Source organism: Chrysochloris asiatica, unplaced genomic scaffold (assembly GCF_000296735.1).
Source record: "Chrysochloris asiatica unplaced genomic scaffold, ChrAsi1.0 scaffold00015, whole genome shotgun sequence".
Classification (NCBI taxonomy): domain Eukaryota; kingdom Metazoa; phylum Chordata; class Mammalia; order Afrosoricida; family Chrysochloridae; genus Chrysochloris; species Chrysochloris asiatica.
Window position 1 is genome coordinate 4216032 of NW_006408533.1, and position 17510 is coordinate 4233541.

The 17510-nt window shown below is 40.0% G+C and overlaps 1 protein-coding gene across 3 annotated transcripts in view; it reads right to left on the reverse strand.

The window, feature by feature from the left end:
• Positions 1 to 4768, reverse strand: part of SS18 (synovial sarcoma translocation, chromosome 18) — a 70220-nt gene extending 65452 nt beyond the window's left edge. Inside the window, exons 1-2 of one of the 3 annotated variants that reach the window (XM_006835030.1) lie at positions 4620 to 4768; positions 1685 to 1761 (exon numbers count right to left, since the gene is read on the reverse strand). In XM_006835030.1, coding sequence (XP_006835093.1) covers positions 1685 to 1761; positions 4620 to 4688 — 146 coding nt within the window. In that variant the 5' untranslated portion in view covers positions 4689 to 4768. The remainder of the gene's footprint in view (positions 1 to 1684; positions 1762 to 4619) is intronic. The other 2 variants (XM_006835029.1, XM_006835031.1) reach the window with 2 other exon arrangements.
• Between the last annotated feature and the right edge of the window lie 12742 nt (positions 4769 to 17510).

The window sequence follows — 17510 nt, forward strand, 5'->3', positions numbered from 1 at the left end:
CACAGCTTTCTCCTGAAGAGCGGCTGGTGAATTCAAAATGCCAACCTTCTGGTTAACAGTCAAATGCTTTAACTACCGCATCGCCAGTGGTTCCTTCATAGTAGACTGATCACACATTAAAATACTATTTTGGAAGTAATGAGTTAAATAAAACATTATTAAAAACAATTTCACTGTTGTCTTTTTTTTTGTTTTTATTTTTTATTTATTTTTTTTGCTTTTTTAATGTATCAGAAAATTGGGGGCAGTGGAAGTTCAGTGGAGAATTCTTGCTTTCATGCAGGAGACTTGGGTTTAAGTCAGAACAAATGCACCTCCTGTGTAGCCACCACCTGTCTCTCAGAAGACACTTAACTGTAGCTATGATGCTGAAAAGGTTTCAGAGGTGCTTCCAGATGGAGACAGACTAGGAAAAAAGGCCTGGCAATCCAAAAAATCAGCCAGTAACAATCTTACGGAACAAAACAGTCCACACCACAAATAAACATGGGAAATAAAACGAGGCAAAATCCCATTGTACATGAGGCTACCATGAATCAATCAAAGTCTGATTGCTATCAGCAACTGAACTAAAACAAATTAAATTATATACGTGGTTTACATTCTATTTCTGTTGTGCAACCCTATTTTAATGACTTTTGACAAAATAGTCACCTTTTCCATAACATCAGATTCTATTAAGAAATACCATCTATTTCAGACGCATCACATCAATATAGGAGTTCTGGTGTCGCACTGTGTGCCAGACGGCAAAGCTGTTTGAACTGCAAGGTCGGCAGTTCAAGCTCACCAGCTGCTCCTCAGAAACCCTGTACAGAGTTACTATGGGTCAGACCCAACTCGATGGCACATAACAACAACAACGTCAATATAAGAACATCTGGTCCCTAAGAGTGATAACCAATTCCATAACTCATTAGATATAAGTTTTGCTTTGAATTATATCACATAGGATGTAACTCATGAAGAGCTAATTTTTTCCACACATAAAACTATATACAACTTAAAGTTACTATTTTTTAGTATAGGTTAAGAAGTATAAGGAAAAAAATTGACACCTTCTCCATCCACCTCCTAAAAAACAAATTTTTCTTCCGTAAAAAATTTAGTGAAGTCACATAAAAACTTGTACACAAATGTTTATGACAGCATTATTCATGAACTAAAAGTGGAAATAACGCAAATGTCTACCAACTGATACATAAAATGTGTTATGCCCATATATCATAAAAACATTAATAGAAAGGAATATAGTATTGATACATGCTACAAGATGGGTGAATCCTGGAAACATTATACTAGGTAAAACAAATCAGACACAAAATACCACATATTATACAAAGTATAGTATTTATATCTTTGTATATAAAAGGTCCACAATAAATAAATCTACACAGAAAACAGATTAGTGGTTGTCTGAGGATGAGGGGTAGAGGGAATGGAATGAGGAATGACTGTAATGGGTTGGGGATTTTTGTAGCGAGTGATGAAAATAACCAAAAATTGATTGTGGCGATGGTTACAAAACTGTGAATATGATAAAAACTACAAGGTGCATGCTTTAAACTGGCAAATTATATGTATGTGAACTATATCTCAATTAAATTATTTTTACTAAAAAACGTAAAGCAAAAAATAACTAACAGAGAAGAATCCATATAAAAATGTTTCATAGCAATCTTACTGAGAACATTCTGAGGTCTTTCCTTTATTCTGATAGTCCATTATACACTGAATGAGATGGTTATTTTCATCCAACATCTGAAATAAAATTAGAAAAGGTTTATTACAGGTTTAGTACATCAAATAAAATCAAAAACTAAAAAACTAGGGGGTGGAGGAGACTAATAAGTGTTTTCAGAACTTTAAAGCACCTTTAATAAAATACTATTAGCACAAAACAATCACTGTATATTATTTTAAAAATCATTAAGTAAACATGGTAATATAAAAAACAAAATTCCCTTAAAACTATTTTTTATTAAACATTGCTACCTGCTGCTACAACACTTATTTTTAATTCACTGTAATAACAAGTATAATTCCATAGAGATTAGTAAATTCAGCCTCCTCATAAAATTCCATTATGTACTAAACTCCTTAAAAAACTACTAAAAAAAAAAAAAATCAAACACACTGTCCATAGGTACAATTCTTCCAATAATTGATTTTTTTTTTCTTCTGATTTCTTGAAATGTTTACTCTATGTTGTTGTTGTCATGTGCCGTGGAGTTGGTTCCGACTCATAGCGACCCCGTACAGGGTTTCTGAGGCTTTAAATCTTGATGGGAGCAGAAATCCTCATCTTTCTCCCACAGAACAGCTGGAAGTTTTGAACTGCTGACCTTGCGGTTCACAGCCCAATTCTTAACCACTACGCTACCAGATAAGAACTAAATATATGTAGGTGTTTTAAACAAGTAATATATAGCTCACCTTTGGAATTGTTTAAGCAACATTCTTTTAATACCTCTATTTCAATATTCTCCCTTTGCATTTTTATCTAACTTTAGCCTAGAAGTTTTGGAGTTTCTTTTTTATTCAAACATTTATTTTTCCAATACACAATATAAACTAGCTAGCTATGACTGAAAGTTAAGAGTCCAAGTAGACTCCGCAATAAATTCAGGAAAACTTCAGTCCAGGAGGTTTGATGTGTTTACTGGTTAGTTGGTTTAGTCATTTCCCAAAATTTGGCCTAACAATCAGATGCAATAATTTTTGTGGATTTAAGATTTTATGAACTTACCTTATAATTAGGCTGTCGCAAAAGTTTAAAAACAAAAGCCTACCAAGTCATTATTCTAACTTATATTATCTGTAATATCAACGGACATGAGTAATTGTTCCTCTTGAATTTTCTCCCCTTTCAGTGAAAGCATGGGGTGTAACATCATAATCATTTTTTTCAATAATTTAGGTAGCAATGGAACTCTTTTCAAAACGGCTCATTTAACATTAATTGAACTTTTTCTGCACATGAATCATTCTTGCTAGAAAAAAAAATTTAATATGCCCTTCTAATACCTAGTTATATCTGATACCTTGTCATAGACCACCAGAAGAAAGCTGTCCTTAAAATACACAATCTAATCCCCAACCTAACAATTTCACACCTATCTTTTCAATATATTCCTCAACCTAATGAACTTCATTCACCCTTACAACAAGATCTGTCTTGTATCTAAAGTCAATCCCTCCCACGTTGTAGAATGAAGCACTTAATTTGGAATCCATTTTCTCTTCTCATCTGAGGTTAAAAAAACTGATCACCATCCTCTAAACACCTGTGAAAAACATCTAAGGAAAACTTCTTTATAGGAAAAAAATAAATATGTAAAAAACTTGAGACGCCTCCTGTATCCTCAAAACACAAAAAGGATTCCTTCAGAAACATGGTGTATGTGTGTGAAAGCATATGTTTGCCAGGCTGCAGACTTAGCCCAGCGCCCTATACGAAGCACTGTCAGTTCACTCACTGCCAAACCAATGTATTCATAAAATAAAGCAACAGTTGGGCAAATGTCAAATGCCACACTACAAAGACCCGACAGTAAACAGAAGCTGAATAACACAGTATATTGGGAATACGATGGAATTCCAAATGGCACTACAAGTTGACTTTTCTTCTATTTTCATCCGTGCTTCAGTGCATAAAACCAAACCGAAATGGTTAAGGTTAACAGCTTCAGGAAGTAATTTTTCAAAGTCTGATTGAGTACAGTTTAGAATAGAATGCTGCCTTGCTCACAGACAACAAGGGTTGGAGCACAATAAAGAACCTTTGTGTCTCCAACTGGCAGCAATACAACATCGACAGCGGTAGCACTACCCTCTAATGGGGACACAGTTTTCTGTGTATTTTTCATAAAGTATGATTTGTCAAGATTATCTGAGTGTCTCCACCACGAGACTGTACACTCCATGAAAGCAGGGCTCAACTCTTCACTAATGTAGCCTCAGCGCTAAGTAAGTGTTTGCTGCAGATGTAAAGGGTTACCGGGTGATTCAGGAATGGAACTGGGACTCCTTAAGTAACCCCGAGGTTCTTAGGGTTCTCCCTTGCCCACCGATCAGATCAGCCTCAGGTGCCCTAAGGACCCCCAAGAGTTTTCTTGGGAGCTTCCCAACTTATTTGCTGGAGTTTGGGGGGCGCCAGGGAGGCCGACCAACGCTCATACTTTCCCTCCGCCTCCTGCACCCAGAGATCGGGTCGGCAAGAAGCAGCCGCCGGGCGCGGGGCGGGGCGACGCCAAAGTAACTCTGGAACGACGCGCCCGGGCGCCGACTCCGAGAAACAGCCGGTCCACGCTCGGCCCCGCCGCCGGGCGCACGCGCCCCGCTGCCCGAACGCCGCCCCATCCCTAGAGAAATCAGGCGGCGGTTAATTGAGCTTTTGTGCCTGGAGGAAAGAACCTAAACAAGAGAAAGACTCCCAGAGAAAACTGGTACGCCCTCTTCGCCACCCACTCAGGCACAGCCCCGCGGTTCTAGATCCCACACAACTGCTTCCCAGAAGGCCCGCCTACGCCCCTGGCGGGCCGTCTCCCGGCTGGCACTGCCCCAGTGTCTCTGCCAGAGACGGAGTGGGCCTGGCATCCCGACCCACGAAGTTTCACCTTCTGAATAGCCGCGGGAGTGATCTCTCCCTTGCCTCGCTGCCTCGGAGCTGCGAACGCCACAGACATGTTGCCGCCGTCACCACTATCAGCAAGTCCCGAGCGCTAAGGGTGAACGGCAAACTGGGGAAAGAGGCCGGCCTCCCGGGTTGAACCACCTCAGAAAAGAAGGGAGGGAATGCTCCAGTGTCGAGCAAACAACTAGCCCGCCTGGCCCAAAGAAGAAACTCTGACCCGTGACAGTGTTATTTCGGCGTGTTATTTGGGAACTAGAGTCCAGACACAACGTTCCTGTTCTTGATCGTCCCCGCGTTCCTCAACCTTTCTGTATCCGGCTCCCCCACCCCTTTGGGCCAATGGTAGAGCCGCGTCCCAGCCCTCCCTCCGCTTCAGCGATTCAGGAAATGGTCCCGCCGCCGCGGGAGAGAGAGGCTAGGGTAGCCCCCGACACAGGAAATGCGAACGGCCCGAGCCGGTCCGCCCCTTTCGCAAGGCTGCAACTCTCTTCCCTCTCCGGCGCGCTGAAACCTCCCTCCAACTGCATTTTGCTGCTTTGCTCTTGACCTAATTTAGTTTTTCCAGCTCCATTCTCACCCCTTCTAGAAAGAAGTAGCCTCCCGGACTTGCCCAGTCCTCGCGGACGGGAAGGGACAGTACGGAGAGGGTCAGAGGTGAGTCAGGACTCAGGAGTTCGTGCAATCTCTGGCAGCATCACCCTCGATGAAGCCGAGGTGGAGCATTTTGTGAATGCGGATTCGCTAGTTTAAACGGCTCGGCTACGCCCCAAATGCACACCCAGGAGTCCACAATCTCACATGCACACAAAGTTGAACCTAACAATTGGAAAGTAAGCCTGACCCAAACTAAGAAAATGAACATTATATTCTTTACTCCGAGGTAATCAACCAACTTCACTAGAGAAACCATAGAAAAGCACCTTTTGAGACAAACCCTTAGCAGAAATGATCTTTGGATCTTTGGAATTAAATTGTGAAAATATGAGTACCTTCACTGGTTCCTTTTACAGTTATATTCTGTTGCTATTTTTAGTTGCTTAACTTCTGGAGACCACCATGTGTAAAGAATAGAATTGTTCTATAGGGTTTCAAGGCTGTTAATCTGAGAGCAGGTAAATCCCGTTTTTGGAGAAAGGGTTTATTGGTACAACTTTACATTTGTGCCACCTTCGAAACCCTGTACAGGGTCGCTATGGGTCGGACCCGACTCGATGGCACTTAACAACAACAACAACAACAAAGGCGCTCTGGTAGCATAGTGGATACGAGTGGGTCTGCGAACCTCAGGGACAGCAGTTCGAAACTACCAGCTGCTCGGCGAGAGAAAGATGCGGCTTTCTGCTCCCGTAAAGATGTACAGCCTCGGAAACCCTGTACAGGGTCACTGTGAGTCGGAACCAACTCCACGGCACTTAACAACAACAAAGCCATCAAGGACTTCTGGTGTGGTGCTGTGGATCAGCACTGGACTGCAAACCACAAGGTCAGCCGTTCAAACCCACCAACTGCTTCTCGGAAACCTTATATAGGGTCAATATGAGTCGAACTAAACAACACTTAACAACAACAGGTGTTGGCGTTGGCATTATGGGATAAAGCACTGGACCACAAGGTCGGTTTGAACCACAAGATCAGCGGTTCAAACTCAACAGTTGTTCCTTGGAAACCCTTTGAGTCAGAATTAAGGGGGAGCGCAAGTAGCTCTGGAAAACACTGGACTGGGAATGACAAGGTCAGTGGTTTCACCTGCCACTCTGCGCGAGAAAGATGAGGCTTTCTGCTCACACAAAGATGTTGTCGTTAAGTGCCATCAAATCGGTTCTGAACCACAGCAACCCTATATAAGCAGCTAGAGAGATTGAACCGCCGATCTTGCCTTCAAACCAACTTTGCAGTATAGCACGTTAACCTAACCACCACACCAGGACCCCCACGAAGATGTACAGCCTTGGAAAACCTATACAGGCACCCTAGATGGCACCTAACAACATCATGGCCGTTATGTGTATTCCAATTCTTGGTGACCCTACAGGACAGAGTAGAACTGTCCCATAAGATTCACAAGGTTCGAATCTTTTTCTTTTTATAAAATTTTTAACTTTTTATTGTAAATGGGGTGTTTTAAAGATCATCAGTTTTACAGTCAACAATTCATACACATTGTGTTTCATTTCATTGATTGCAGTTCCCTCAATGTAACATCACTTATCCCACCTCATCCCTGTGTTTCCTGCTTCCATTTCTCCTACTTTCCTAACCCTTCTGAGCTTTGTCCTTGAGTAAATGCTGCTCTTTTGATCTCATATGGTTGAGTAGTCTACATATGCATAACTCACTAGTGATATTGTTCCCCTTTTAGACCTGTCTATTGTTTGGCTGAAAGTTGAGCCATAGGGGTGAACTCAGTTGACAGATGACTAAGAGCCATAGCCATAGTCTTCAGACTCACCAGCTGAACCAACCAATAAGCCTGATCTTCTTTGTGATTTTGCATTTTGTTCTACATTTCTTTCCCTCTCTATCCAGGACCTTCTAATATGATTCCTTTCAGAGCAGTTGGTAATGATACTCGGGCATCATCTAGTTCCTCTGTCTCAGGGTCATGAAGACTGATGCTCACAAAGGTCCATTAGACTGATTGTTTCCATGTTCCTTCGATTTACATCACTCTTTCCTTCAGACAAGGAATGACCAACAGTTATACTTAGGTAGCCAGCCACTCACTTGCTTTTAAGACCCCAGTTGCTACTCACCAAAGTAGAAACTTGCTGTTGTTGTTATTAAGTGCCTTTGAGTCGGTTCCAACTCAAAGCCACCCTGTATAGGGTTTCCGAGGCTTTTAAATCTTTGTGGGAGCAGAAAGTCTCATCTTTCTCCAGCAAAAGCACAAAGTAGAACTTCATTTTTGTGAACTATGCTGTGCAATGCTTTAATCGTTACAATCGTAGGCTGCTGTATCATTCTTCTATAAAGCAGGCTTATAGGCTCAAACCTGTGAGTTTCTATAGGATACACCATCTATATTATACCAAATGATCAACAATTACTGAAAACAAAGGTTCAAAGCTGCAGCCTTTGGTTAGCAACCAAGTGCTTAACCACTGTGCTACTTTACTAATTTGTAAATTAATCCTAAACTGCCAGGTTTCAAGTCAGTATGAGGAAAAACAAAAAACACAAGTTTTCAAATTATGATAACTACACAGATAAATGTGGATAATGTGTTGCTGTCTTTTATTATTGAGTAAATTTAAACTTCCATATAGAAATTGACAGCAAATTAATTCATTTATTTTTAACAATTTTTTATTGTAAATTGAGTGAAGGTTTACAGAAAAGATCATCAGTTTTACATTCAACAAACCATACAGTGCTTCATTTCAATGATTGCAATCCCTCCATGCAACAAGTTATCCCACTTCCTCCCTTTGGTTCTTGTTTCTGTTCCACCCTCCCTCCCAACCCTTCTGAAATTTGTCCTTGGGTAAATGTTTCCCTTTTGATCTTGAGTGGCTGACCATTCCATGGTGAGCATACCTTACTAATGTTATTGTCCCCTGTGTATACCTATAAACCACTTGGCTAGAAAGAGGCGAGTTCCATTCCAGACCCGATGGGTGCCCAACATTGTAAATGGAATTTAACTGGAAAAAGTTAAAAAGGATAGGGAATAGGGCACGTATAGTCCCTAGACATGGATAATCATATCCTTTTCAGTAATTCTGTAGTATACCACGGACTCCTGGTATGGCACAGTAGGAACAGCACTGGACTGCAAACCACAAGGTCGGCAGTTCAAACCTACCAGCTGCTCCTTGGAAACCCTATACAGGGTCACTACAAGTCGGAACTGACTCGATGGCACTTAACAACAAAAACAACATAGTATGCCATAAAAATCCTAGTGTCCTATCTCTTTGTTGTTATTGTTAAATGCCAAGTTGGTTCTGACTCTTAGTGACCCAGTATAGGGTTTCTGAAGAGAGGCTGGTGAGTTTGAATCACCAACCTTGAGGTTCAAATCGACCTGGTCCAGAGTGTCCAGGAGTTGGAAAACAGTAGTTTAGAGGCTCAAAATAAAAATGCAAATGGACCTGAGAGAAGTGGGCACCTAAAAGGACCCTTTCTCAATCTCTAGCTTCCTTATTAAAGCCAGTCAGATCTAGAAAACTAGAAGATTCCAAGAGTGAGAAGGAAAGTTTCAGCATCAATGCCTTAAGGAATTTTCTCAGAGTTTTGGAGACTTTGAAAATTTAAGAGCCTTAAGTTAGGAGACAGAAAGCTAGAGGGACCTAGTACATCATGTCCCTCTTCACCAATGGTTATTTGAGAGGAAGCTAAGGCACAGCTTGAGTGGCAGCAAAGTTGAGAGGAAAAGGAGAGTAAATAGAATCCCCAGTGCTTAGTTAAGGAAGAAACGAAAAGTGTGTGTGAAGACTGAAGTTGGCTTACGTCTGGGAAATAACTACGGGGACTCAAAAATGAGCTAACCAGGCAACTCTATGCACAGCTAGAAAAATCAGTACCATTCTTTAGACCAGTCTTGGCTTGACATATTTGAAAAAAGAACAAAATATTTATCTACATGTTACTGACTACCAACGGTATTTGACTATATAAATCATAACAAATGGTGAATAATATCACAAATAAGGAGAATTCAACATCTAATTGTGCTTATATAAAACCTGTGCATAGATCTAGAGGCTGTCATTCTAAAAGAAGAGGATACTGTGTAGGTTAAAATTGGAAAAAGCATACAGGATGGATGCACCCTTCCACTTTATGTATTTATTATGTAGGCTAAATAAATAAACTTGAGAAGCTGGACTGTATAAATAAAAACTTGTCATCAGGATTGGAAGAAGAGTCATTAAATTGTGCAACACATTTGACACAAATCTGCTTGCTGAAAATGTAGACAATTTGAAGCACTTATGATTAAATTAAAAAAACAAAACAAAACTACAGCCTTCAGTAAGGATTACACCTGAACATGAAGAAAATAAAAATCCTTACAACTGGACCAATAAACATTATGGTAAATAGAGGGGGAAAAAAATGAAGTCCTCAATTATTTCACTGGTCAATATTAAAAGAAAGTGAGTCGATATTAAAAGCAATCTATTTTTTGTTGTTGTTAGGTGCCATCAAGTAAGTTCTGACTCATTCATAGCAATCCTGTTTCTGAGGAGCAACTGGTGGGTTTGAACCGCCAAACTCATAGTTAACAGCCCAGTGCTTATCCTACAGTGCCAATTATTCAGGTAGAATAAACCACATGTGGAAAGGTACTTTGATGCATGTCACTTTCCAGTGAGTATCAGCAGTGACTGACTTTTTACTGACAAAATGCTGAGGCAAATAAGCTTACTTCTGATTGGCTTATACAATTTACTGTTGAAGCACTGTCAGGATGTCACTGGTCATCAAGGGTGTGCGTGCTGTCAGGATTTCATTCATCAGTGAGGGTGGCCTGATTTACAGGAAAACTAAGCTCAAGTTTCAGTGAAGACAAATCTTACAGCCATTGGCCACCTGACCACCAGTACCATTTGTCAACCACATGACTATTTTTATTTTCTTTAACATGATCTACTTGGAGCTCTGGTACTGTAGTAGTTATGATTCGGGCTGCTAACCTCAAGGTCAGTAGTTCAAAACTACCAGCTGCTCCGTGGGAGAAAGATGAGGCTTTCTGTTCCCATAAAGATTTACAGTCTCAAAACCCCATGCAGGGTTGCTGTGAGTCAGAACCAAATTCACGGCACACCACCACCACCACCTGGAGTCCTAGTGTGGCACTATAGGAAACATACTAGAACGCAACTTCATTTAAGTTGAAAGGTTGGCAGTTCAAACTCACCAGATGCTCCTTGGAAACCCTATACAGGGTTGCTATGAGACAGAACCGACTTGATGGTACTTAACAACAACAATTTGGATCAACAGGAACCCTGGTAGCTAGTGGGTTACTAAGTTTGGAGCTAACAGCAAGGTCAGTAGTTTGAAACTACCAGTTGCTCCATGGGAATAAGATAAGGCTTTCTGCTCCCATAAAGATTTATAGCCTCAAAAACCCTATGCAAGGTCGCTATAAGTTGGAACCGGCTTGACAGCACACATCCGCCACCACCCACTTGGATCAACAAGCAGTGTCCATGGAAGCAGCAGTTAATAGTGAAAACACTGGACTGGACAAATCTGTTGCAAAGACCTTTTGTTGCTGCTGCTATTGATGAGTCCATCGAATCGGTTCCAATCCATTGCGATCCTATATAGGGTTTCCGAGGAATGGCTGAGTATTAAAGAGAGACGTCACTTTGATAACTAAAGTGTGCCTTACTTCAAGCTTTACAATCACCTCATATGCATGCAAAAGCTGGGTAACGCAAAAGGAAGTCAAAAAGAACTGATGCATACGAACTACGTTGTTGGTAAAAAAATAAAAAATTTGGAAGAATGAGCAAATCAGTCTTAGAAGAAATACAATCAGAATATTTCTTAGAAGCACGGATGGCAAGACTTAAATTCATTTACTTTTGACACAACATCTAAAAGATGTCATGTTTGGTAAAGGAGAAGGGCAGTGAAAACATGAGAAATCCACAAGAAGATGGATTGACAAAATAACCACAACAATGCCCTCCACCATACTAAGATCATGAAGGTGGCACAGGACTGGGGAGCATTATATTCTCTTCTCTGTATAATGACCAACTAGATGCAGACCAACTCAATGGCAACTAAGAACAACAAAGGGTTTTTGTTTTTTAAATAATCTTAAAAGAATAAGTAAAGTGGTTACATAACTGTAGATTTTTCATTATTCATTCTAGTGATTTTAAGCAGGACATTTAGCCAGAAATAAACAGTAACTTAAGAATTACACATGCTTGATTTACAAATGTTTTATATGAATCCACTGGAATTCCTTAAATTTATTTCACATGATTGATAAAGTAAACTACCTTAGGAATAGGATCCATTTCTCTGTAAAAGTTAGTAAAAGGTTATAATCATGACATTAAAAATTATCTTAAACTACAAAAAATATACCATGCATGTACAGAAAATTGAAATGATTTTACTTTCATATGAGCATTTATTTAATATGTGTTGCTTTATAATTAATAGAATATATGTACTCTCAGATTTACTGATATTTTAGGCTCTTGTACTGCCATAAATCTTAAGAATGCACTGCAAGGCTTAGACCAAGCCTGTCTGCATCTAATTGGGCTCAGAACAAAACCCCTCAGGTAATATCTTTCAAAATACTTCTGCTCACTGTCTCCATGGCATTTGATGAGTCATTTTGAGTTGTGGTTTCCACAGATTTCAAGACTTATAAGGACAGCAGCATACATCTATATATATAATCATTCTTCCTAGAAAGAACAAATTACCTTTCCCAATTCTCAATAAAAGACTTTATTTCCAATACTCCAGCAGATTTCATTAAAAGTCAACTACAGCAATATGTATCCAGAGCATATTCGTCTCTTCTTACAGTATCAAGCACTGAATGAATTAAAGATGATCTGAATGTTTACTTTGGGGGTTTAATGGTAGAGAAAAGTATTAGGTTGCTTTTAAAAAATAGTTTTTAAATAATGCTCTCTCCAATCTAAACTCACTGCAAAACGCACATGATTCTACTACTTCAGTAGGTAAGTCAATTCTGGATCTCATTGACTTTTGTGAAAAACAATTGCACTATCCCAGAAAGCTGTTGATTATGAACTAACCACAGCAGTTCAAACCCGCCAGCTGCTCCTTGGAAACCCTATACAGGGTTGCTCTGAGTCGGAACCCACACAACAGCACTTAACAACAACAGCAAAAGCAACTATGCTAAGTAATAACCTTACATTGAATTCTTTCAAGTCTCAATTTAATAGGTAAAATATGTAAAAACATTTCAGCTATTGTAAATTTCTAAAAAATATAAAATCTCTATTTATCAATACGATTAATGAGAGCACATACATTTCAACACTGGAAATGATCCAAAAATATGCAATAATTTATTTTATCCTTGGGAAAATTTCGGACCACAATTAAGAGGTTAAATGGTTTTGCTTTTTTTTTTTCCCTCCCCATTTGACATGCTTTCTTCCTTTGTGCATGATCTGAAGTTAGGCAGCATTTAGGAAGTTGAATATAAATAGCTTCTTGAACTACTTGACAATTTATTGTTGTTGTGGTTAAGTGTCGTGGAGTTGGTTCCAACTCATTGAGACCCTGTATAGTGTTTCTATGGGTTTAAATCTTCGTGGGAGCAGAAAGCCTCATCTGTCTCCCACAGAGCGATTGGTGGGCTGGAACAATGGACCTTGTGGCTCACAGGCCACTACTTATTGTGTGGAGCCACTGGCTCCATGGCAATTTATTGTCGTTGTTGCTAAGCGCCACACAACAATTTATAGAGGTATGACGTTGTAGGATGGGCACCCCACCTCAAGGTTGGTTTGAGCCACAAAGTTGGCAATTCAAACTCACTAACTGTTCAAAGACCCTGTACAGGGTCGCTATGATTAGGAACTGACTCCATGGTACTTAACAACAACAACAACATAAAACTGTTGTTAAGTGCCTTTCAAGGAGCAGCTGCTGAATTAGAACTGCCAACCTTGTGGTCCAGTACATTATCCCACAGCACCACACCAGGACTCCTATAAAATACTTTTCCTATGAATGGGTGTGGTGGGTAGAATAATAGCCCCTTATGATGAGCACGGAGTCCTGGTGTGGTGCTGTGGGTTAATGCGCCAGATTGCAAAGCAGTTTGAACTGCAAGGTTGGCAGTTCAAGCTCACCAACTGCTCCTTGGAAACCCTAAAGAGGGTTTCTATGGGTCGGAACCAATTTGACAGCACTCAGCAACAACAATGATGAGGACCACATCCTAATCAATGGAACCTGTGAAGACTTTAGGTGATATGGTCAAGGGGGATTCAAGTTGCAGAGAAAATTAAGATAATAGTTGAAAGAGCCCTGGTTGTGCAGTGGCTAAGCCCTTGGCTATTAAGCGAAAAGTCAGTGGTTCAAACCCACCAAGCACTCCCCAGAAGAAAACTGTGTCACTCTACTTTCATAAAGATTTACAACCTTACAAGTCCTATGTAACAGTTCTTCTCTGCCCTACAAGATCGCCATGAATCAGAATCAACTCATGGCAAATAGCATTAATTTACTTTAAATGCATTATCCTGGGTTATCTAGGTGGACCCAATGTAATCACAAGCATCCTTAAAAGTGGAAGAATACAGCAGAAGGGAATCAAAGTGATGGCAGTAAAAGACAGATTCTGCTTGACATTGTTAGCTTTGAAGATGGAGGAAGAGGTCACCAGTCAAGTGATGTAGTGGGCTATGGATGCTGGAAAAAGTAAGGAACTAGACTTTTCCTTAGAGCCTCCAGAAGGTGTGCAACCCTGTCAAAACCTTGATTTTCACCTGTGAAAGCAATTTCAGATTTTTAACTACCATGAGTGTAACAGAATAAGTTTGTGATGTTCTAAACAACTATGTTTATGATAATTTATTAAAGTTGTTGTTGTTGTTAAGTGCTGTGGAGTCGGTTCCGACTCATAGTGACCCTGCACAGGGTTTCCGAGGCTCTAAATCTTTACAGGAGCAGAAAGCCTCATCTTTCTCTCGCAGAGCAGCTGGTAGTTTCGAACTGCTGACCTTGCGGTTCGCAGCCCGATTCGTAACCACTACGCTACCAGAGCTCCTTAATTTATTAAAGTAGCAATAGAAAACATACAGTGGGTTATTCAGCTTAACATTTATGTTTTGCATTAAGTAATGTACAAAAAAACTGTTGAAAAATTATTCAATATATTACAAATTACTGTGGCCTAATGTATGGAGTTCTGGCATGGCACTGTAGAATAAGCATTGGACTTCTAGCCACAAGGTGAGTGGTTCAAACCCACCAGCCACACCTTGGAAATCCTATACAGGGTTGCTATGTCAAAACCAACTTGATAGCATTTTAACAACAACAATATATATTAGTGGGGAAAAGATGAGGCTTTCTACTCAGCAAAGACTACATTCTCAGAAACCCCATATAGGGTCACTGAGTTGGAACTGACTCAACAGCACTTAACAACAACAATATATATTAAAAGGAATCCTGATCTGTGTTAGGCATAGGGATGCTAACCACAAGGTCGATGGTTCAAACCCACCAGCTGATACACAGAATAAAGATGAGGCTGTCTGCTCCCATAAAGGTTTACAGTCTAAGGACCCTATATAGAGTCCCTCTAAGTCAGAATCAACTCAGTGGCAGTAGGCTTAATATATATTAATCTAACATAACATTTATGCTTATTATGCAGTTTCTTAAATAACAGTATTATTTTATGGGATTTATAACGTAAAAATAAATTTTATGAAAAAACAGGACAAATATGAAAGGAAATGAAAGTGTACTGTTGTAAATTTCTTACATTTTATATGAAATGACAGAATATTATTTGTAGTATAAAATGACAAGTTAAATATGCATACTGTAAAACTGAGAGCTATTGTTTTCAAACTGTTGGGTCTCAGGAAAATTTCAATTCTTAACATTTTTTAAAAATATCTTAAAGACATTTTGTTTATATGGATAATATCTCTCAATATTTACTTTACTAAAAATTAAAACTGAGAAACTTAAAACACACAAAACACAAGAATCTGGGGCAAGATGGCAGAGTCAGCAGATGGCCTGAACCAACCCACAGTAAGAGACATAGGGTACTGTGTAAAACACATACAGAAGATGATCCTGGAATCCTGAGCATCAGCGATAGGGCAGAGAGGTAGAATGAGTGCTGACTGGAGGAGTAAGAGAGAAGAAAAGTGGGTGGAGTATGCGTTAGCATGGAGTGGTGTAGCCACCATGAGCTTTTGTGAGTGGCTGTTGATTCAGTGACCTACAGGGACAGGACAAGGCTGGAAATTGACAGCAAGAGGGTACAATTCTCCCTTGTTACCATGCCCTTCTGCTATCCAGAGGTGGGGCCAGTCCCTACCTTCACCAACCTAATTGTTGGTGGTACTCCCTCCTGCACAGCCTCTGCTCCGTCTGGTGATGGACGCCTGGCATAGTGCCCCTGTCTCTGGAGGCATGTGCCTGCATCCTGAATTAAAATACACAAACAATGAACAGAGAACTAACTGCATGCATACTTCAGAATCTCTACCACATCCACCAGGAGACAGGTGGTGAGTGCCTGAGAACACACATAAATATATAATAATGAATTAAATATAAATAAATGTCACAATGTCTCAGAGAAAGCAATTTCAGCTTACACAAAGAAACAAGACAAAGTGGCTCAAACAAGTAACCAAAAATAGAGTCAGAAAATATAATACTAGAAATGGTATCAGAACTACCTGATAAGGAATTTAAATAATGTATCTACAGAACTTCCAAAAAATAAATAAAAATAAACCTAACTATAACCCTACAAACTAGACTAAGCCTTACTCCTAATCTAGTTCAACCCTCACCCCTAACCTAGCCCTAGTCCTAATTATAATCCTAAAATTTAATGAAGACCTAGGCCTTGCTTGGACCTAGTCATAAGTCCAAACCTAACCCTTACTCCTTACTCCTACCCACCCTCCCTTAAAAAATAAACTGTTCAGAATTAAAAAAGCAAAAAACCACACATTCCATTAACCAATAGAACAATGAGATCCTCATTTATTATCATGTAGCCTCTAGCAAACTCCTTTATACACTCATTAAAAGAAAGTAAATTTAAAAAGGTGAAAAAAGAATCTTAGTATTACCAAAAATACTGGTGTTTTTTTTTTTTAACTTTCTGGACTTCTAAAAGAATGCCAAGGATGTCCCAGGAATCCTCAGAAGATACTTTGACTAGAGTAACCATCAGTAAAGAAAAATAAAATGAAAGTGGTACAACTAATAAATCAATGTTGCTCTTTGTTGTGCATCATCAATTCTCACTTATAGAAACCACATATAACAGAGAAAAATGGCCGTTAACGGTTTCCCAGGCAATCATCTTTATGAGAGCAGGTCACTGAGTCTTTTTCTTTAGTAGTTCAAGCCTCTGACCTTTTAGAACACTTAAACCTCTGTACAACCAAACCTCCTTAGTAAACAAATGTTGTTAGGTGCTGCGGAGTCATTTCTGACTCATAGCGACTCCATGTACAAGAGAACGAAACACTGTCTAGTCATTCTCTAGCCTCACATTCATTGCTATGATGGACTCAAAAAACATGTGGAGGCCATGTCTGACTTCTTCTGGCTTCACAAGGGGGAAAGGAGAATCAAACTCAAAACCAGCCCAAGGCAGATTCCTGTGAAGCAGAAGTTAGACATGCCACCACCCTACAGCCTTCTTTACCCTATTCTGATACCAACCATCTCTCCCACAACAACCTCTGCTTTGCATCTGGGTTCGATAGTCCATTGTAATGGCCACACAGAATTCATAACAGCACTCAGGATTATGGAGGTTATCAGAGATCTGAACAGGGTAGAATTCAGGATCAGAAACAAGTCAGCATGCAGTAGTTTTCCAGTCAGGAATGCCTCGCCTCTGCCATACTGCAGCATGCCTCACTCTTGTCTTTAACCTCTCAGCCATGTGGCCACTTGGCTTTTGCCCTGTTCAGGCAAAGCTCTTTTGTTGTTGTTGTGTGTTGGTATTTGCCGTGGAGTCGGTTCCGACTCATAGCAACCCTGTACAAGGTTTCCGAGGCTGTATATCTTTACGGGAGCTGAAAGCGTCATCTTTCTCCCACGGAACAGCTGGTAGTTTCGAACTGCTGACCTTGCAGTTCGCAGCCTGATTCGTAACGACTACACTACCAGGAGTATATATATA